The sequence below is a fragment of the Schistocerca americana genome, chromosome X, assembly GCF_021461395.2.
Source record: "Schistocerca americana isolate TAMUIC-IGC-003095 chromosome X, iqSchAmer2.1, whole genome shotgun sequence".
Taxonomy (NCBI): domain Eukaryota; kingdom Metazoa; phylum Arthropoda; class Insecta; order Orthoptera; family Acrididae; genus Schistocerca; species Schistocerca americana.
Window position 1 is genome coordinate 1,002,168,827 of NC_060130.1, and position 24,129 is coordinate 1,002,192,955.

Sequence of the window (24,129 nt, forward strand, 5' to 3'; positions counted from 1 at the left end):
TGTTGCAAACAACATACTTTACTACCAAGCTAGTCTCATTATCAAACAGAAATATTTTAGAGTTACCCGTAATACTAGAGTCTGTTGCTAAAGTAAGCTGTGAACGAATTGTGAGCTATTCCCCATATTCCGTAATGGTCCAATTTCTGGAGCAATATTTTCTGATCAACACAATCAAACGCCTTAGTTAAATCAAAAATATGCATAGCGTTCGAAACCTGTTGTTTAAACCATCCAGTACCTCACAGAGAAAAGAGAATATAGCATTTTCAGTTGTTAAGCGACATCTAAAGCCAAACTGTACATTTGATAGCAAATCGTGTGATATAAAATGATCAATTATCCTTACATACATAGCCTTTTCAATAGCTTTAGCAAACACTGATGGCATGAAAATAGATCTAAAATTGTCTACATTATCCCTTTCTCCCTCTTTATATAGCGGCTTTACTAGTGAGCACTTTAATCGTTCAGGAAACTGTCCATTCCTAAAGGAAAAATTACAAATATGGCTAAATACAGGGCTAACATGGGCAGCACAGTACTTTAATATTCTGATAGACACTCCATCATATCCACGAGAGTCCTTGGTCTTCAGTGATTTAATTATTGTCTCAATCTCCCCCATGTCTGTATCACAGAGGAGTATTTCAGACATCAATCTCGGAAAGGCATTCGCCAAGAGAGTTATACGATTTCCTGTAGAAGCTAAATTTTTATTTAATTCGCCTGCAATGCTCGTTAAATACTGTACACATATATGATTTATCAGTAACAGAAATATTCTTACAGTGAACGGACTTTATATTGTTGACCTCGTGTTGCTGACCAGACAATTCCTTCACAACTGACCGTATGGTTTTAATTTTATTCTGTGAATTAGGTAATCTATTTGCATACTACATACTCTTTGCCTTCGTAATAACATTTTTAAGCACCTTACAATACTGTTTGTAATGGGCTACTGCAGCTTAATTGTGACTACTTCTAACATTTTGACATAATTCCCACTTTGTTCTACATGATGTCCTTATCCCACTAGTCAGCCACCCGGGCTGCCTATTACTGCTAGTACACTGTTTAGAACATTCTAAAAGTATTCTCAACCTTCTCTGCTAATTAATAGAATGAACCAAGTATGACCTTTCAGTCCGTGCTACAATTTACACTTGATTGCAACCTGCTTCCTCAATGGTTGCCAGAATAGCCTCTTCAACAAGCTGAATAACACCTCCAGGCATACACACTGGGTTTACCTGGTGTTCCTTTCCATCACTTGCTGCCATTTGCCTAAGAGGTATCATTGTTCGCCATAATTTTGAAATCTGAAATGCTGAAGATTAATAGAACCCTACTCTTTCAAGTCCCACTGACTCGGTTTCAGTTTCAGTGAAAGACATGTTTGTTAGAGGGATTGGTGTAGTGCCCTGAGTCCTCCCTGGTCCCCATCTGCCATGTACGGGATGGCTAGACCCTATATTGCCAGGCCACCACAGTCAAGTGGGTGGGTAGTGATGGAGCTCACATTTCCTTCAGGAGAGACAGTATCTGTGGGACAGGATAGTACTTGAGGTGCCTTTGGTACCTCTGATACACAATTCTCGGTAGCCCTCCCTACATACCCAGTGTGACACAGCGGCAACATCTCTGCTACTGCCAAAAACAAATTATCACATGATGCTCCACTTTGTGCCATTTTGTTTTGGCTCCTGTACAGTGTGCTACGGTACTATGGTGCATGGATTTCAATGTGTGCCAGGGCTGCAGAGGCAGACACATGCCTACAAACAAAGAAAAAATTAATTACATAGCTTTATTTTTTGGAGATAGTTAAAGCTTGACGACTACCCCTTATACTTCGTATTGCCACTAGTTTTCTATCAGACTGTGCCCAATGCCACATCATAAAGTTGTTTTTTCTCTTGTCAACTAATAATGCCGGGACACATTACTAACTGCTTGCTGTCAGGTGGCCCTTTTGTCGAGAATGCTGGGAGCGCATCATTGTCCCTTTGGAGCTGTAGTGGATTATTTACAACAAATTCGTGAGGGAATAAATATATTGTGAAGCAGTATTCAGAATGCGCAACTCCTTAAACAGATATCTACAAGATGATTGTGGGTGGGCACCACATATTATTCCTACAGCACGTTTCTGAACAGTGTAGAGTTCCATTCTTAAAGATGAGTTGCCCAGAACATTATTACATATGACATTATTGAATGAATATATGAAAAATATGTCAACTTACTGATTTGTCTCTCCCCAAGATTTGCAATGAGTCTGAGTGTAAGTAAATATGGGTGGAAAACACTGAAAATTGACTATGTGGAGCATGAGGACTGAATAAACACATCTCTATACACAAGTGGACTAGCAACACATACATTCACATACACATACACACACACACACACACACACACACACACACACACACACACACACACACAAATGTATGTGATTTTCCACACATTCAAAACATTTTATCTACAGTATTATGGAATAGGGGAGAGTGCTCTCCAACTATTACAATCTTACTTATGCAAAAGAAAACAAACAGTGACTGTAAATGAAAAAAAGATCCAGTTTCTTGTCAGTTACCAAAGAAGTACCACAGGGCTCTGTGCTTGGACCTTTTCTTTTTGTAGTCTACATAAATGATTTGCCTTCTTCATTACCTTGTGATACTGCACTGTATGCAGACAATACAACTCTAATTACTCAGGGAAACAACTTGGATGAATTACAGAATAATGTAACAATAGGAATGGACACATGTACCAGTTGGTTTCAGGCAAATTCATTACAGATAAATAATAATAAGACAGAAGATATTGTATTTGATTTGAATTCCCCTAAACATGAAAACAAATCTTTAAAACTACTAGGGTTCCATATCAACCAAAAACTTAACTGGGAAATTCACACAGGCATGCTATGCAAAAAACTTTCTTGTTACATAAACTGAGAGGCTCTGTTAGGAGAACACCCCTACTATATGTACACTTTGCCTTCTTCCACTCTCATCTCGCTTATGGGATTATACTATAGGGAAACTACCCAATTTCAAAGACAGTGTTTAAATGGCAAAAAAAGCAAACAGATTCCTTGTAGGACTACCACCCAGAGACTCATGCAGGCAGCATTTCAAAGAATTAAATATAATGACAGTCCCTGGCTTGTATATTTATAGTTGCCTGATATATGCCAAAGAAAATTTAAATAACATTGACCTTAGGATGGCAGTGCATTCACATAATACAAGAAATGGACATACAATTGACATCCCAGTCGCCAGACTATCAAAGATTCACTGCAGTTATAAGCATCTAGCACACACATTTTTTTAACAAATTACCCAAAAGTGCACATTCTATGCACATGGATAAATTTAAAGTAAAAGTAGCAAAATGGATAAAAAATAAAGTATTTTATACAGTTCAAGAATTTCAAGAGAGTGCAATAAAAGCTATTGAATTGCGATGGTACATTTATTATATGATACCGATTACATGTAAAATGTTTAAAGGTAAATAAATATGAATATGAATACATTTGAATCATGTTCTTTGTTGCAGTTGGCCATAACAAAGCAGTGGTGTGTTACGTATCAAGTTGGGCTGTGTATCGACCAGGAAATGGAGTGTTTACTGTCAGTGATATCAACCCAAATATTTGTTCTCATCTTGTCTATGCATTTGCTGGGCTAAATGCTACAGACAACACAATTATAACTCTTGATAAGTACAATGATCTAGAAGAGGATTATGGGAAAGGTAAGTAACCATACAAATTGTGTTAATAAGTAGTATGTACCAAAAGGAAAATTCAATAGAGAAAAATGAAAAAAAGAGTCAGAATTGATGGCCAGTACATATCTTCAGCTATACTGCTATAGACACACACAAAAGTAAATGCACCGTCCTAGCTTTTGGAGCCAGTAGTTCTTCCCTTGGAGAAGTGAGCAGGATAGGTTATGAAAGGTTCAAAATGAACTAACTTGTCATGATGATGAAGGAGGCAAAGCTTTAGGTGGAGGTGTTAGAAGGAGTAGCTCATAAATAGTATATTGGTAAGAATTGTACCAGCTTCAGGCCAGAGGTGATGTCAAATTGAGGAATAAAAGTACTTAATTTGAGTCATATGATACATCATAATTGTGATGTAGATCTCATTTGACACCACGAGAATGATATCTATAGCCAACAGAATAACTGCAGCAGCCCCAGCTCAGTTTGGGTCCTTTTCGGCAGTAGCACTTGTGTGAATGGTTATTGTGGTGAGAGTACTGGCAGACACTTTAGCAGATGACAGAGGTGCATGTATTTTGAAGGTGGCACTGCATTGTTTATGTTGTGGGTTGGCAGGAGAGCCAACACCGGTTTACTAGAGGAAGCCGAAAGGCACGCGTTTTAGCTCACGCAGGTTGGCGTGAGGTTTGGAACATGTCAAGGAAATTAGAATTTAGAAAAACGGACGTAGCTGGTGGAATACTTAACTTTAATCCATTAACGATGAGCGTCGCTCTTGACTGTACATTATTCACAATATCAATAGCAAATGAACATGGCACCTTGTTAGGTCGTAGCAAATGACGTAGCTGAAGACTATGCTAACTATCGTCTCGGCAAATGAGAGCGTATTTTGTCAGTGAAATATCGCTAGCAAAGTCAGTTGTACAACTGGGGCTAGTGCTAGGAAGTCTCTCTAGACCTGCCATGTGGCGGCGCTCGGTCTGCAATCACTGATAGTGGCTACACGTGGGTCCGACTTATACTAATGGACCGCGGCCGATTTAAAGGCTACCACCTAGCAAGTGTGGTGTCTGGTGGTGACACCACAGTTTATGGCTTGGTGGCAACGCAGACTCATTAAGGCAGCAAGATACTTCAGTCATTCAGTGCATTGATCTCATGTTGTTTATGAACAGAGCAATGATAAACAAAGTTTATTCATTGTGTGTGTGTCTATTATTTATAAAACTAAAAGATCACCTCACTCACATGTATAAAGTCATGAGCCTGCAACCCTAGACAACAAACAACTATAAGATAGATATATTCATGGAAGTTGTGGGTTTGGGAATCTGTGTTAATAGTGGGGGCTAGAACTAAAGCCAATTAAAATATACAATTAGTAGATCTACTTGCAAATATCCATCAGGTGAGCCAAAGACTGAACTGAAGCTATAATGGGATGAGAAATGTGAGCAGCCTTCTCTTTAACAAAGTACCTCTATCCATTAGAAACAAAACCAATAGTTTAATCAGTGATGTAAATAAATTCTAACTTTTTTTTATTCTGCTGATAAGTACCTGAAGACAAACTTGCATTCATTATATGAACACATCCTCTCCCCCACAATGTACAGTGAAAAAATTAGAGCCTGAGACATTTCCAGTTCTTGCTGTAAAATATTTCCCTCCTTTAAGGTAGCTGTAGTGCTTATGTTATTATCATTCTTATCCTTGTTTTTGACTCTCGATAACCATTTTATTTTAGTTTTTTAATGTAATCTACATCAGCTGACAATGTTAAAATTTTTACGTGGGTTACTTCAAGACCTAATCAAACTGGTAATTTTTTTATATAGAAGGCTGCAGATTGATGTACTATAAAGGTCACGTCCAGAAGAGGATGGGCACCAGGTTGAGGAAGTTGTAACAAAATTGGAGAGACAAGAAACTTTCTGATGGTAAAACAATAAGAGGCAGGCTGACAGACAAAATGATTGATGAACTGTAGCAGTATTATTGGATGGCCATTAGAAATGATATTCAGGATTTGTTGAAAATGAAGCAGGCAGTATGGGCTGCCTTTTTCCACAGACTGTCAACTGATGAAAAACCAGTACACCACCTTTGCCCTCCTGCACATAGTTCATGGTGCAATTACTGCAATGCCCAGTACCCAAACAGTTCATACAGCCCTAAACATTCCATCCCAGCAGCAGTCATGGATATCATAAAACCTATCTACAGAGACCTGGCAAATCCTGAATCATTGAAGAAGTGTCTGCATGGTCAGACTCAAAATCCCAATGAGTCGTTCAGTAATCTTATATGGACATTATACGGACTCTCTTACCAAGGAATGTTCTTGTTGGAATGAAGACACTAAAGTGGGGGGGTCAGGGATGCTGTTATTGCTTTTAATGATGGCAACATTTGTAGGGTGAAAGTGCTACAGCAGATAGGAATTAATCCTAGAGCAAATTGCATCAGAAAACTTGAACGGATGGAGAAGGTTCGCGTTGATAAAGCAGAATATGGAGCACAGTTGGCCACTAAGGAGTCCAGAAAGAAAAAAAAGAAGAAAAAACTTGGAAAAAGATCAAGAGGATGATATACAGTATCCCTGCTGAGTGACTAAAATTAAAAAAATTAGCCATATATTAAGTGAGTGACAGTCTTTTGAAACTTAAGAAGCCATTCCTGAAAATTTACATTTTTGTTACATTTTTCCCTAAATCTCAGAAACCACATCGAGTAGTGTATTCAAATTTTCAGGGAGTAATAACATACATATCCTGAGCCTATTGAGCTGAAAGAACATAATGTTATACATAATTAAAATTATTTAGGATAACGTACAAAAAAGTAAACAAAATTTTAACTGTGTAATTAAAAAATTGTATTTCTGGAAGCAGTGACTGAAATGAAATTATTGTAATTCAGTAGACTCAGAACATACAGTTTAATGTGCTGTAAAAGTTTCATGTCAATGGCTACCTGAAATACAGGGAAGTGAAGTCACTAAATTTAACATTGTTGCGATAGGGCATTCCAAGTCGCCTTAAGTATCTGCTGTTTAATTTTTTATTTCTCCTATTATGCTTACACCTCTTATTTTATTATCTTCCTGTTATCACAGGTTTTGCGTCTTTGTTTTTTGTTTCCTACTGATTTCAGAATATCTAATCAAAAATTTCATGTCTTATAAGTTTGAATTAATTAAATAATTGCTGTAAATTGTTAATTTACTGTAACATACTTATAGTTATTACTTATTGTTATGAACACATTTTCATTTTACTATGGAGGTGCCTTAAAACCATTTCCATATTCAGAACTCAAAGAGTAGGGCATACTGTATAATTTAAACCATACGAAAAATGTTTACTCGAAATATTACATATATAGTGTTCATTTATGTTTTGTGTTGTAGCTACGCAGGTCACTGCTGTGAACCTTGTAGTGTGTGTAAATTGATAGCCAAAACTGCATTAAGAGTGAATGTTATGACTGCAATTAACATCACTTTAAATGGGTACCAATAACAAAGCCAGAATCATCTTTAATAACAACATGTGCAATCAGAGCTCAAAATTAAAATCCGAGATGAGAAAACTGAGGTAACAGTTGTATTTGGATATCAGCATAACCGAGGCTTGAGTGGCAAGATGCGAACTGCTGAGCCTGATCTTTATTTCCTGTGATGCACCAATGGACGTTATTATGTGACGTATTTGCCACATACTCTGAAGTCACGGCCACGGCAAGTGGGACTCTCTGCTACAAAACTTCAGGGGTGGAGAGTGAGGGGCTCGTTCCTCTCGTGGGGGCAGCAGGTTAACCTCGATGCACTCCCCGTAGTCTACTGCCCACTGTGGTCTCAATGTAGTGGGCTTACTGCTGGTATGGAGTCTGTCCACATACCTCACTGGGTGGAGGGGAGAAGGAATATTAGGATAATCAGTGATGAGGTCATTAGAGACAAAACACAGGTTTGGATTAGGGAAGGAAATATGTTGTGTCATATTCAAAGTAACCACTATGGCATTTGCCTTCAGGAATTTAGGGAAACCATGGAAAATCTATATCAGGATGGCTAGGTGGAGATTTTAACTGTCAGTCTCTCAAGTATGAGTCCAGTGTCTTAAGCACTTTGCCACCTCATTCAATACAAGGATGGAGACAAAGACCTTCAGTGGATAGTGTGGGTAAGTCTGGGGTTCTGGTCACGGACAACTGGGAGGCATATCAGGTAGTGGTGGAAATCTCAGGTGAAACATTGAGCTCTTACACGGTCATGTTGGGGTTGTAACACCATTTCTTTGTGTGGCCAGATCTGATTTTGATGTCACATTGAGGTGCTTTTGTCTGGCCTCTACTTCAAACAGTTTATGTCCGCCTATGACTAGTGCTGACCCCTTGAGTCCAAAACAGTCTATGACTTTATGTGCAACCCGAGATTGTAGAGCCCATACTGTTGTACAGGTATATCTTTGTGGACTGGGCTCAGAGTCATACTTGCACAGCATCTCTGCTGGACTAAGGCCATGTATGGCTTGGAGTGATACATAGTGAACAAGTTTGTCAGTAAGGGCTTCTATGGATGCCACACTCATCAATGTCATCTTGTTCATTTAAGCCTTGGGCATTCTGGCCAATCCCTTTGTTTCCAAGTTTGACACAGGATGGAGAGCTGTGCCCAGATGTGTCATTCCACTCCACTGGCAAAAGGAGCAGAACTTAACTACTGCGACCTGTGAAACATTGTCAGACATGATGACATATGGTGCTCCCTATATGGCAAAGATTGTCAATAGTCCCTGGATTATAACTGATGTCCCAGAGCACACATTCAATGCTGGCATCAATGCCTGGCCATAATTCATGATGACCTCCAACCTCAAAACTCTTCCGTGTAGTAATTTAAACATGTGAGGCTGGAACATAGGATTATCACCTAGTACTCAGGTTTTTCTACCCCAGCAATACGACTTTGCAGAATATTGGGTCCTGATCAGTGAGTCTAGCGTCTCCTGGGCTGTCCTAGGAAAGTTGTCCGTTGTATCCCTAATATTTTCATCAAGCGGAAACCCCCTAAGGGGGCCACCATCTCATTTATGAGTATGTGCTTGGTCATCGTGTGGCTCCAGCCCGTGCAGTGCTACTTCCCTGTCTGTGCTGCAAGTCTATCCATCAACTATTCTTTTTTCTGCTCTGACTTTCGATCAGAGTCTTCTTGGTGCTGGTTGTGCTCGGTTCTGGTTCTTGATTTTGGACACTCATTTTCGTCCCTTCCAGCTTTCTACAACTTTCATTCTAAACTAGATTGGTCATTTTATGGAACTGCAGATCGTGTAGGGGAGGTCACCTGGTGTGGCATATATTTCACCTTTTGTGCATTTCTTTGCACCCTTCCTTTCTTCCAAAGATACAATGTCCAAAATGCAGAACGTAAATGTAGATATTCTTACTATGGGGGGGGGGGGGGGGGCTCAAGCATGTTGGTCACCCCCTGACCATACTGAGATCACACTGTTGGTACTTGAGCTGGAAACTCCCCATGCAAACCAAGTAGTATGTGCCCATCATTGCTGGGGCATGGGACTCCAGGCAATGGTTTAATGGCCAGGTAACCGTCGCTGCAGATTGATGGTGCCTGTTGGGAGTGACCCCATTTGCAATTGATGGTACCATGGTGGAAGCAAAGTAAACTTTCTTTTGTTCGTGGCTGCAACATCCCGACAGTCTCTCCAAATGGGAAGGATTATTATAATGCAGAGAGATAAGTCCCAATGATGTTTCATTCCTGGCTACATCATAGGAAGAAGGCATGCCAGACATTTGGGTGCAAAACAGTTCACTCAATACTTGGTTTGTACTTAGAATGACGGGGACACTTTTACTATAATGGAACCGCTGAAGACAAATTTGGGGAAGTTGAGTCACTGGGAAGAATTCAGAACGGTTCATTATTAATTAAACTTTCTCTGCTGCTCAATCTACAGCTCTTCAGGCATGTGATTGTCTAGGTGACATACTTGTGACCACTGCCCACAAAACTTTGAACATGGTCCAAGGAATCATCTTCCACAGAGACCTTGCACTCAAAACAGACGAAGAGCACTGGACTATTCTCCAGTGGTGAGGCATACATTTTATCTGATGTGTACAAAAAGAGTCCAAGGATAATTGTATGGATGCAGGTGTCTTTATCTTAGCCTTTGAAGGAAATGTCCTCCCAGAGAAAATTAAGGTGTTGGTATACAGATGTGATGTGAAACTGTATGCCCCATTGCATATGAAATGCTTCAGATGTTTACGCTTTGGGCATATGTCATCCTGCTGCACAGTGAACCCAAAATGTGGCAACTGTGGATGATCACTCCACAAACATAGTCCATGTGAACATATGCCTTTGCATATCAACCCTGCAGAACATCAACCTCCACTTTCGCCAGTTTGCCCAGTTCTGGTGAAAGAACAGATCTAAGATGGTAAATCTACTGACTGCCTAATGTATACTAAGGCACAGAAAAAATACGAATGCCTACATCCTGTGGATATGATGATTACGTTAACATCATGATTATCAATCTCCCCCCCCCTCCCACCTCTAACTTTCCCAAAAGCAGATCTTCCACCATCCTCTTCTCCGCAGTACCTTCTTTGGGAACCAGTTCCCCTTCTTCAGTGTCTGTTGGTCACAAAACTCCCTCTTGAGATCCCCCTCCATGGCAACCCCCAGATTGGAGGCCTGATGCCAAACAGTGGGTGAAGGAGTCCGGACCTGTGGGTCCCAGGGTTTTCGACTCTTCATCTGTCCCCACAGTCAATGCAGATAGCCCCTAGAATGAATCTTTCCCACCAAAGGCTATGAAGGACAAGAAGAATTTGGGCAAGGCTCCCCTGGTGCCCGTGCCCCAAGAGGTGCCAGATAGATCTCCCCCCCCCCCCCCCCCCCCCCCACACACACACACACACTCACCGTCAGATTCCGAGATGATGTTTGTGGATGAGGTTCCATTCCAACTGGTGACAGGCAGTGATCCTGCAGCATGACCAGTCCTCCTGGCCCCTTCATGCCTAACCTGGCCACCAGTGATGTGGTTGCTCAGCGAAACTGTAAAGCATACTACTGCCATCTGCTGGAAACACACATTATTTCCTCTTTTTACGCAGTTTGCATTGCTCTCCAAGAAATGCACTTAACTGATGACCATTTTCTAACAGTCCATGGTTATTGTGCATTCTGTTGGAGCAGTGGTAGTCCTGACATGGCATCTGGAGGGGTCTTTATTCTTGTTTGTATAGATGTCATCAGTGAATGGATTCCCCTTCATACCTCTTTGGATGCAACAGCATTACAGGTCCAATGACCTCAGCAATTACCATTTGCTACATTTACCTACCTATAGGCAGGGTACTTGCTTATGTTGAATTGAACACATCAATCCATTAACTAATACCCACGCCCCCCCTTTTTCCTTCTACTTGGGGACTTCAGCTCACTCCAGTCTCTGTGAGGGAGTACCACTTTGTCTGGTAGGGGCCTTCTAAATGAACAGCTTCTCACAGGTCGTGATCTGCATCCCCTCAATGTTGGTTCACCTGCCCACTTCATTGCTGTCCATGACACCTTTTCATTTATCAGTCTAATGACCTCTTCACCTAATCTTGTGGCTTTGCTACATTGGTCACTACATTATTGGTCACAGTAACAGTGACCACTTTCCTGTGATCCTGTTATTTCTTTGCCACTGCCACACAACCAGCCACCACATTGGTCACCTCACAGAGCCAACTAGCCTTTGTATGGCTCTATTTATTTATTTTTATTTGGTATGCATATTCCATGGATCCGTACATGCAAATGATTTGCCTGGATGTGGAACATGTCAATACAATTGTACAAATACAATTAATGCTACAGAATAGTAATATAATACAATGATATAGATATTAAGAAGTATCATTTTTCTCGTTTAACTAGTATAGCAATTCACACTATAACATTATAACTACAACATTAACACTATACCAATAACATAATATTGTATCCTCCATCTAATAACTAAGAGACTAAATACATCTATTATTAATGGAGTGCATTATATCTGGAAAAGAATTCATCTAAGGAGTACAGTGGATGGTCAAGCAGGTATTTTTAATGTACCTATGAACAGCGTTTCATTTTCTCTTGTACATTTAATATAATTAGGCAATGCATTAAAAGTCTTTATAGCAGCATACTTTACTCCCTTCTGTACAAGTGATAAATTTTTCAGTTCAAAATGTAGATCATTTTTACCTCCAGTATTGTAGTTATGGTATGAACAATTTGTTTCATACTGAGCATAGTCTTTATTAACAACATTCATCAGAGGGTATATGTACTGACATGTTGTAGTCAGTATACCTAACTGTGTGAAAAGTTTTCTACATGAGGTTCGTGGAGGAACCCCACACATGATTCTGCAGAAGATTATTCCATAACTCATTAATGAGTGAAAGTATCCAAAGTAAGCTGATTTTAAAATGTTGATGTCCCCAAAATGAGTAATGATTCTTAAAGCAAAAGTTGCCGATGAAAGCCTTTTTAGAGTAAGGGACACATGCTGTTCCCAGTTGAGCCAACTGTCAATGTGAACCCCCAGGAATTTAGTGGAGTGCACCTGTTCTAGTTCCTGGTTGTCATGAGCAATTACTATATTTTCTGGAGTTTTATTTTTTGTGTGGAACTGTATAATATTAGTTTTTTTAATATTAGCTGAAAGAGAATTAATTGAAAACCAAGCTGTAACTTCTCTGAGTATATCATTAACATCAGTCTCCAGATCAGCAGTAGACGTACCATCTACTACAATGCTTGTATCATCAGCAAACATTGTAAATTCACAATTTTTACTAATGGACAGGGGTAAATCATTAACATATATTAAAAACAGCAAGGGTCCAAGGACAGATCCCTGGGGAACTCCATGCTGTATTTTCTCCCATTCAGAATCCACTAGATTAGAAAGTCCTTTGTTGCAGCCATTTAGAACCACCTTTTGTTTCCTGTCTTCAAGATATGATTTTAGCCAGTTACCTATAGCCTCTTCGATTCCATAATGATAGGACTTCTCCATGATATCTTGTGGTTTACACAATCAAAGGCCTTCGAAAGATCACAGAAGACATTAACTAGTGACTTCTTACTATTAATAGACTCCAAGACATCATTTGTGAGTGAGTATATGGCATGCTCCATGGAAACCTCTTTTTGAAAACCAAACTGTCTATGGTTAATAATATTAAGTTTATCAAGTGTGTCACAATACTGTTCCACACTGCGTTTTCAAGAACCATTGAAAACGTTGTTAAGAGAGATACAGGGTGATAATTTTTGACAGCTGTAGCATCGCCAGACTTGAAAAGAGGTCTGACAATGGCATATTTCATCCTCTTTGGAACAACTCCCTCATAAAGTGACATGTTGCAAATGTGAGAAGTACTACACTTACATCATTATTGCAGGCTTTGAACAGTTTGCTAGAGATGTTATCTGTACCTGAAGATCCTTTACTTTTCAATGAGTGAATTATTTTTTTTTTATTTCATTATCAGTTATGGGTGGTACATTTATATCATTAAAACTTTGTGGGAGGTTAAGTTTCAGAATATCTGCAGCTTCCCTTAGGTCACCACTGCAACCTATTTGAGTAGTGACAGTTAGAAAGTGGTTGTTAAATGTGTCTGCTATCTGTTTACTATCAGTTACTTCCAAATCATTAATTTTTAGGACAGCAGTTTTTTCATTGTAAGATGGGGCAGTACCAGTTTCCCTCTTTATTACATTCCAAATCGTTCTGATTTTATTATTTGAACAATTAATTTCAGATTTTATGCACATACTTTTAGATTTTTTAATGACTTTAGTTAAAATTTTACAGTATGTCCTATAATAGTTCATCTGGAGGGGATTATTAGATGGTCTGGATATTACATACAGTTCTCTTTTTCTCTGACATGATATTTTTATGCCCTTGGTGAGCCATAGTTGTTTGCTTGATTGCCTGTTCTGTACTCTGCAGACCTCTTTTGGAAAGACACTTTCAAATATACCCAATAATTCTCCAGTAAATAAATTATATTTTGTATTAACATCATTTGCAAGATAAACATACCTCAGTCAGTCTCCCGAATGCATAATTTGAAGTTTTGTATATTTTCCTCATTCATGTTTCTAATGGTTTTCCACTGTGCACCAGCTTTGCTCTGATTTGTATTAAAGTTGTCAATTGTGAGTATTTGCGCATCATGATCAGAGAGACCATTTATGACTTTTTCAACTTTGATGTGACGAGTTCTACTCATATCAACAACAATATTGTCTATTAGAGTGCTGGAAGTGGCAGTAGTTCTGGTGAGAAAACTGACAGCGGAGACAAGATTGTAGGTATGCATTAAAATTGCAAACTCTGTCTTAGAAGATGAGCTTTCTAGGAAATCTGTATTAAAATCTCCAGTCACTATAATATTCCTATTTTTCCTTGTGAAATACAATAGCACAGAATCTAATTGTTTCATGTATACTTTCAATTTACCAGACGGAGCCTTGTATACTGCTACGATTGCCAGTTTCTTGTTAGCTTCTACTATTTCTGTGACACGTGCCTCAAAGTGTTTCTCTACACAATATTTCTCTACATCTATTGTATTAAAGGACAGGCTATTTTCACATAAATAGCTGCCCCACCTTTGCACATACGCTTTCTACAAAATGAGGTAGCTAATACATAGTTTGGAATATTGAGCATTTCGATGCCAACAGTGACACGGTGTTCTGTCAGACAGAGAATATGAGCACAATTTGTGCCTGTTGGTTCATCAATATTTGCAATAAATTCGTCTAGCTTACAGAGCACGCTTTGAATATTTTGGTGAAAAATTTTGAGCTTATTCTTAATTACATGATTGGTTGTGGTGCTACCACTGTTGAGACTGAGTTTTATTTCTTTTGACATACCAGTATTGCAGGAAGAGTTTTCTGCAGGGAAGGGGGAGCTGTTGTGCTGGTAACACTCACATTTGTTGTTATTAACTGCATTAGTTACATTCTGATTGGAACCTTCCCCCTTCTGCCCCAGTACCATAAAAAAATCCCCATTTGCAGCTGAGGACTTTCTTGATCTCAGGCACATCCTATATGGAGCAGCTGCAGTCACTACTGTGCTCCTTTTTGCCACAGAGGATGGATCTCCTGTTGGTGAGGTTTCTACACTGTCAGCTTGTACACTTGATCCTGTGGGGGTTGGTGTTGCTGTTTCCGCTATTGATGACTGTTCTTCCTTCTTAAATGCTGCTGCTGCTTCACACGTTGGTAGTGGGCTAACTTTTCCCACTTGAGTTGTAATTGCTGGTGCTGTCTTGCTTTTGTATAAAAGACCTGTTTGTGTTGATTCACATACGGGTGCTGCTGCATATGAAGTCTTCTCTTCAGCTGTTCCATTAGGTTTGAAAGGGTATTTCGATGACACTGTCTGTATTTCTTCAAATGGTACAGTTTCAATGGGCACAGGTGCTTTTAGTGTGATTGGAGGAGTGGTGTTTTCAAATAGTTTGAATGTTTCTGCTATTAGTGCTTTAGCGAGTACACGTTTTCGTAGCCGGTTCCTCTGCTTTCCGTGTCGAGTAAACTGGTTTCTCTCTTTGGAATTACTGTCCAAAAACTTCACGTCCTTGAATGCTTTGCATACCTTTTGAAACGTTCTGTTTGTGAATTTGATTTCATTATTTACACATGAACTGTTTATTAGGTCATGTCTGCGTGGGATCCTAACGACGACTGTTTTTCTTGGCGAGATTCTTTCCAGTGCATTTCGCAATACTGTGATTGCATTTTTCGACTCATTTTTATAAACATCGTTAGCTCCAGCAATAATAATACAAACATCGTTTGGTTGAGCGTTTAAATCTGTAATTACACTACTGGCCATTAAAATTGCTACACCAAGGAGGAATGCAGATGATAAACGGGTATTCATTGGACAAATATATTATATTGACATGTGATTACACTTTCACGCAATTTGGGTGCATAGATCCTGAGAAATCAGTACCCAGAACAACCACCTCCGGCCGTAATAGCGGCCTTGATGCGCCTGGGCATTGAGTCAAACAAAGCTTGGATGGCGTGTACAGGTACAGCTGCCCATGCATCTTCAACACGATACCACAGTTCATCAAGAGTAGTGACTGGCATATGGTGACGAGCCACTGCTCGGCCACCATTGACCAGACGTTTTCAGTTGTTGAGAGATCTGGAGAATGTGCTGGCCAGAGCAGCAGTCGAACATTTTCTGTATCCAGAAAGGCCCGTACAGGACCTGCAACATGCGGTCGTGCATTATCCTGCTGAAATGTAGTGTTTCGCAAGGATCGAATGAAGGGTAGAGTCACGGGTCGTAACACATCTGAAATGTAACGTCCACTGTTCAAAGTGCCGTCAATGTGAACAAGAGGTGACCGAGACGTGTAGCCAATGGCACCCCATACCATCACGCCGGGTCATACGCCAGTATGGCGATGACGAATACACGCTTCCAATGTGCGTGCACCGCGATGTCGCCAAAGACGGATACGACCATCATGATGCTGTAAACAGAACCTTGATTCATCTGAAAAAATGACGTTTTGCCATTCGTGCACCCAGGTTCGTCGTCGAGTACACCATCGCAGGCGCTCCTATCTGTGATGCAGCGTCAAGGGTAACCGCAGCCACGGTCTCCGAGCTGATAGTCCATGCTGCTGCAAACGTCGAGCTGTTCGTGTAGAGTGTAGACGATTGTTGTCTTGCAAACGTCCCCATCTGTTCACTCAGGGATCGAGACGTGGCTGCACAATCCGTTACAGCCAAGCGGATAAGATGCCTGTCATCTCGACTGCTAGTGATACGAGACCGTTGGGATCCAGTACGGCGTTCCGTATTACCCTCCTGAACCCACCGATCCATATTCTGCTAACAGTCATGGGATTTCGACCAACGCGAGCAGCAATGTCGCGATACGATAATCCGCAATCGCGATAGGCTACAATGCGACCCTTATCAAAGTCGGAAACGTGATGGTACGCATTTCTCTTCCTTACACGAGGCATCACAACAACGTTTCACCAGGCAACGCCGGTCAACTGCTGTTTGTGTATGAGAAATCGGTTGGAAACTTTACTCATGTCAGCACGTTGTAGGTGTCACCACTGGCGCCAACCTTGTGTGAATGCTCTGAAAAGCTAATCATTTGCGTATCACAGCATCTTTTTCCTGTCGGTTAAATTTCGTGTCTGTAGCACGTCATCTTCGTGGTGTAGCAATTTTAATGGCCAGTAGTGTATTTGCTGGAAAGGGCCCCCAGGTTCTACTGTGGCAGTAACGGAAAATTTTGATAGCATATTCTTAAGAATAGTGGATAAATCTCGTCCTTGGCCGTCTGCAAAGATACAAGCTTTTGGTTTTGTTTCGTCTTCTCTCAATAATTTCATTCGTCGTAGTTTCTCTTGTGCAATGGGTTCAAATGAGTTTCTCGTAACTATAGCAGATACTGGAGCACTTTGACTTTCATTAACGGTTTCTTTGAGAGTGTTGTAGGCTTCACTTTGTACATTTTTCACACAGGGATTAAAATCGACATTCAAAGAATTAATTAACGATACGATGTAATTGATATATTTTTTAGCTATTGAGAGTTCTTCTTTCAGCACATCCGAGATGAGTTCTTCAGTACCAGCATTATACATCTTGATTGCACTTTTTCTACCACTGCACTGAACAAAGCCACAGTCACAATTGGGATTTATCACTTTTCTGTTCTTCATACACGGTAGATGGATCCATAGATGTGAGGAAGAGCACAAACGGATACCGCTGTGAACACTGTTTTGGCAGACTATGCACTTTAAACGGAATGTAATTCGATTTTCTACGGCGCGATTTGCTACTGCTTGCAAGTGCTGATGTTACATCTGCCACTTCTCTGTCTGATTGCACTGATGATGTGCAAGGAATTTAAGATGTCATTGCAATTCCTCTTTGTACAGATACTTACCACAGGCAGCCAGTGCCATGGTGGGCCAAAGACATTGCAATAGCTATTAAGGATTGCCAACAAGCCCTGCAACAATTCAAACAACATTCTCTGCAGACAAACCTTGTCATTTTTAAGCAACTTCATGCTAAGGCCCACTATCTATACAAGCACAGTAATAACGAATTGTGAGAGTGCCATTTCTCCTCCTGGGGGATGTATGCATCTTCATGTCAGGTGTGGACCAGCTCCACGGTCTAAGGGCCGCTAACAATCGACAGCTGTTCTAGGTCTTGTCCTACAGGATGGTCTTCATATCAATTCATCAGTTCTTACAGAACACCTTGTGATCCACTTTACAACAGCACTGGAATTCTTTCCTTATATGGCAACCTCTCTACTGCATAAGTGACACATGATGACATCCCCATGTGTCTCACTCCCCACCAAGATGAATCATATAATGAATCCTGTACTCTCTGGGAATTTCTTCAGGCTCTTGCCTTATCACAAGACACAGCCCCAGGCCCTGATTGAATCCACAATCAGATGATCCAGCAATTTAATGTTCCCCAAAAGTAACATCTCCTCAGGGTCTTCAATTATATCACACTCCAAGTTGCCTTCCCCTCACAATGGTGATATAGCGTAATTGGCCCAATCCTTAAGCCAGGCAAGACCCCAACATCTCTTGACAGTTACCAGCCAATCAGTCTCCCCAACATACTCTGTAAGCAGCTTGAAAGGATGGTTGCCTGCAGATTATGCTGCATTCTCGAATCTTGGGATGCTTTGTCCTCCCATCGGAATGGGAGGACAACCAACCATCTGCTTAGGTTGGAAGCAGTAACCCAACAGCCTTTTTTCTAAATGCCAACACTTTACCACAGTCTGATTTGACCTGCTTAAGGCATACAACACTGCTTGGCATCACATCTTACTTATCCTCCATGATGAGGCTTTCAAGCCCCCACTACCAGTTTTTATCCATCAGTTTTTATATCACCAGTTGCTCCAAGTTAGAGTCAGCACTTCACTCAAGTCCCCATAGGTCCAAGATAATGGCAGCCCACAGGGCTCTGTGTTCAGTGTCAATCTCTTTCTCATTGTCACAATGGGCTAGTGACCTCTGTTGGGCCACTGGTCATCCCTGGGTTGCATGTTGATGTTTTTTGCTTTTGGTACAGCTCCCACACATTAGTCTCTCCTCAATACCAGCTTCAAGGTGCGATATGGTAGGCATGTGCATGAGCTCTTTCACATGATTTCCAATCCTCTGCTAAAATAATGTCGATCATGCATTTCTGCTGTCATACCACAGTCCCTCCAGACACTGAACTCTACTTAGGTACCAAGCAGCTGAACATCATAGCACACTCCTGTTTCTTGGGCCTCCTTTTTGATAAAAAAGTTGTCTAGGCTGCCCCACATTCATCACCTGAAGACTAGCTGCATGTGAAAGCTTAATGCTCTTTGCTTCCTTGTCCACACCTCTTGGGGTGTAGATAGTGCTACTCTTATCTGTATTTACCAGACCTTAGTTTCGTCATGACTGGAGTGTGGTTACGAGGTTATGGCTTGGCTTCTCCTTCAACTATGAAACAATTAGGCCCAGTCCACCAATACAGCTTGCATCTGGTCACTGGTGCCTTTTGGACTAGTCCCATAGACAGTCTCCTAGCCAAAACAGGGATCATCTCTCATCAGATTTCATGGTCCCAGCTCTTGGTCTCCTATGCAATCAGCATTTGGCAATTTCGTAATCGTCCCACATTTCCCATTCTCTTTGCATATGAGGGGTGATGTCCTCCTGAATGTGCCTCACTTCCCTCCGTCAAGACCTCCATCTGCTGTCCCTGCATTGTGCTTCCCGTGTTTTTTCAGGCACTCTCCCTTGGACTTTTTGTTGTTTGTTACACCCAGTTCTTCAAGAGTTCCAGGGTGCTACCATCTTTCACAGCAGATTTGGGAGGGGGGGGGGGCGGGTTTGGCAGGGAAGTGTTGGGTGCCAGGAATAATCTTTTATTTAACAGGAATATCAGGGTTTATTGATAATCTTGTACTTACAAATTAAGGCCTCAGCTTCAAGACAATAAAATGCGAAGGAACACAAATAATGAACGATTACAGTTTGTATGTGGAATGTAGCACAGTCCTAAGATTACAATAACAACTTCCAAGAAAATTTTTTAAAGTGCAAGTTAAATTGCACTTCAACAACCTTGGCAATGTCTTATCAGATTAAATACTAACGAGTAGTTGTTGTTAAATTAAACTATGTAATATAAAATAGCAGCAAAATGACTAAAATAAATCTTAATAATATTTTCCTTAAGGCAGGTTAAATAATACTTCAGCAACGTCACCAGTGACTTATCAGCTTCAATGCTAATGAGTAGTCACCATTAAATTGAACTGTGGAATACAGCAGAGCAGCAAAATGACAACAATAACTTTTATTAACATTTTCCTTAAGGCAGGTTAAACAGTACTTCAACACCCTTAGCAGTGACTTATAATGAGTAGTAACTGTTAAATTACCAAAACCAGGCACAGTGCTGAAATGTTAATAATAATAACATTTTTTAAAAAGAATACTTGTTTAAGAAGTTTTCATTAAATGCTAAATGAACTGATTTCAGAAGTAATTAATCACATTATATAATGCCGAGTAATTACAGTTATATTGCTCAGTATGACATGGCACCAAAATTCCAATAACAGATGTCTAAGAATGTTTTTAACTACATTAAATACCGAAATTGAAATCTGTAGAAAGGGCCTTAAGGCATATAGTTACATATTGCCAATTGTTGACTAGATTATGCTATATCTGCTTAGATGGGATAACACATAAATACTGACCAATAGCCACCCATTGATTTACACACTCTCACTTTATCTGACCAAGGGTGACTTCCATGGTGGCTCAACCAGACCCACACAAAACAAGTGGAACTAAGTTTATTTAACACTGGCTACTAGTACAATAGGTAAAACCACCACTAGATACAAGGCAAATACTCAGTCTGAACTAGAACTAAAACTGAAACTTTTGGTGAGCACACGGATGCAGCTAGTGAAAGTGAATGAGAAATAGAATTAGGTAGGACAAATACAGTTATATTCTTTTGCAATGTTGAAACTCGTCCACTGAGAAGGGATTATGAACATTCATCATAGCAGAGCAATGTAATACAAAGTCAACAGTCACTCTGAGCCACACAAGAAGTGTTGGAACCTTCAAGCAACGGAGGAAATATTAACATACCAAGAACAGGCACAGTTTTTCAGCTTTTGCTCCCAATAGGATCGCTCTCAGTGCCACAGATTCCATAGGGGCAATGAAGGTCAGCCAATATAAATTAGCTTAACATGCTTCCTCACTAAAGTATAGATCTATTTCATTTCTGCAGCAGTTTCTCTAACATTCCATACACACAGTTGTCACACAGCCCTTTCTTCTTTGCTCACACTGCACCGACAGCATGATGAAAAGGACCCAACTCAGAGTAGCGCCCTCATCCTAGCTCTCTCATGGTGACCCACCTTCTCCAAACTGCTCACCCTGCCCCCTTTTGGCAGACCAGACAAATTCCATGTCTCAGTCAACGACGATAGCTGGGATTAATAGTATGAGGTACAGACTTGCATGGCTCAACACTAATGGCTCAAAAACTGTGGCTCAGACAGGAACGCTTTTACATCCAGAAATTTAGTGTGGACGTCAATGCGAAATGCTTTTAATAGTTTCCACAATGAAACATGTCTCGAAATATGGTAGAAAACCCAAAAAGATTCTGGTCGTATGTAAAGTACACCGGAGGCAAAAACAGTCAATACCGTCACTGCGCGATAGCGATGGAAATGTTACCGATGATGGTGCCACTAAAGCGATGTTACTAAATACAGTATTCTGTAATTCCTTCACGAAAGAAGACGAAGTAAATATTCCAGAATTCGAAACCAGAACAGCTGTCAGCGTGAGTGACGTAAAAGTAGATATCTTAGGTGTTGCGAAACAACTCAAATCACTTAAGGAAGGCAAGTCTTCCGGTCCAGATGGTAGGCTATACCTTCACGTTCCTTTCAGAGTATGCAGACACAATAGCGACTTTCTTAGCAATCATATACAACCGCTCACTTGACGAAAGATCTGTTCCTAAAGACTGGAAAGTTGCACAGGTCACACCAATTTTCAAGAAAGGAAATAGGAGTAACCCACTGAATTGTAGACCCATATCACTGACCTCAATTTGCAGCAGGATTTTGGGGCATATACTGTACTCGAACATTATGGATCACCTTGAAGAAAATGACTTATTGATATATAACCAACACGGATTCAGAAAATATCATTCTTGTGCAACATAGCTAGCTCTTTATTCCCATGAAGTAATGAGTGCTGTCGACAAGGGATCTCAGATCGATTCCATATTCCTAGATTTCCAGAAGGCTTTTGATACTGTTCCTCACAAGTGACTATTCATCAAACTGCTTGCATATGGAGTATTGTCTGAGTTGTGTGACTGGATTCCTGATTTCCTCTCAGAGAGGTCACAGTTTGTAGTGATAGATGGTAAATCATCGAGCAGAACAGAAGAGATATCTGGCACTCTGCAAGGTAGTGTCATAGGCCCTCTGCTGTTCCTGATTTGCATAAATATCTAGGTGATAATCTGAGCAGCCCCCTTAGATTGTTTGCAGATGACACTGTAATTTACCGTCTAGTAAAATCATCAGACGATAAATTCCAATCCAATGACAATGCAGACATAGATACCAGTCCGTGGTGTTGATGTTGTTACTAGCATTGTCCCATTCTGCTGTATATTTCAAGAAGTTGCTTTACTCTTTTCATATTATCTTGAACTATCTGCAAATTTGCTGCTGCAACATCAGTTGCTGCTGCCACAATTTGATGAGCATTGAGTCTATGGATTCACTAGTAGTGTGGAAGGGTTTGAGTCGTCATCACTACTTCTATGTTTCAGCTTGATACAAACTAAGCAGGTAAGTGAAACAAACCACATGTTACGTGGAAACCAATATCAGAGCTAAGGCAATGGCCATAAATGCAGTAAAAAAAAAAAATGGTTCAAATGGCTCTGAGCACTATGGGACTCACCTTCTAAGGTCATCAGTCCCCTAGAACTTAGAACTACTTAAACCTAATTAACCTAAGGACATCACACACATCCATGCCCGAGGCAGGATTCGAACCTGCGACCGTAGAGGTTGCGCGGTTCCAGACTGTAGCGCCTTTAACCGCTTGGCCACCACGGCCGGCTAAATGCAGTAGACAGTGACTTTATGACTGCAGGCAACATGAATGCAAATCAGTACCAATAACAAAGTCAGAATCATATTAAACAACAGCACTTGCAATAAGAGTTCCAAATAAAAATCCAGGTCCATAAAATTGAAGTAATAGCTGTAGTCTGATATCAGTGGAATGGAGGCATAAGTGGTAAGTTAAAAACTGCTGAGATTGATGTTTATTTCTTGTAATGGACCAATGACTATTCCCAGGTCTTGTGTGTGTGCTGGGCAGCAACTTCTAGTCATGGCTGCTCCAGGTGGAACTGTCTGCTATGATAATGATTATGCATGTGGCTAGGCTGTGAGCCCCATCTGCAGGGGTTCTGGCCACCTGTCATCTAAGAAGATGACGCCACCTCAGGGATTTGCATGTCAATGTGGATGAGATGATAAAAAAGACAACACAAAACCCAGTCTCTGAGCAGAGAAAGTGTTTGACCCAGCTGGGAATCGAACCCAGTTCCATTGCATGGCATTCAGCCATGCTGACCACTAAAATGTGGAGGAAGACAAACTTTCTGCTATACAGATAGCAACACTGCTACTCTCACAGTTAGTTTCAATATTTGTGGAGGGGCAGGCATATCTTTTATATATGCATATCTTATATATATATATATATATATATATCTGTATCTTGCTCTGCATATAAATGTCCTATATCTTGTATACCTACATCCTATGCAGGGGATGAATAAATAAATATGGAACATCTGTGAATGATAAGATGTTAAAATACTGATTTCTGGATCATCATTTTTGGCCATTATTTTTATGGCAAAAGTAGCTGACCCTTAATGTTTTAGCAGGACTATTAAACTTTTTCCAGTTTCAGTTTACATCAAAATATATGCCCAAGTACTTTCTTCTTTCTACCTTGTTTACAATTTTTTGTTAGTGAGTTAAACTATGTTAAAAGGTGGTGGGTATTTTTTACAGAACAAAATTGTATGTACTGTGTTTTCTTTTTCTTCTTCTTCTTCTTGTTTTTAAATTTAAAGCTTAGATCA

The 24,129-nt window shown here is 40.3% G+C and overlaps 1 protein-coding gene across 1 annotated transcript in view; it reads left to right on the top strand.

Moving 5' to 3' along the window:
* Nucleotides 1-24,129, top strand: part of LOC124555382 (probable chitinase 2) — a 324,834-nt gene that overhangs the window by 150,108 nt on the left and 150,597 nt on the right. The window contains exon 2 of the mRNA XM_047129277.1: nt 3,582-3,779. Coding sequence (XP_046985233.1) covers nt 3,582-3,779 — 198 coding nt within the window. The remainder of the gene's footprint in view (nt 1-3,581; nt 3,780-24,129) is intronic.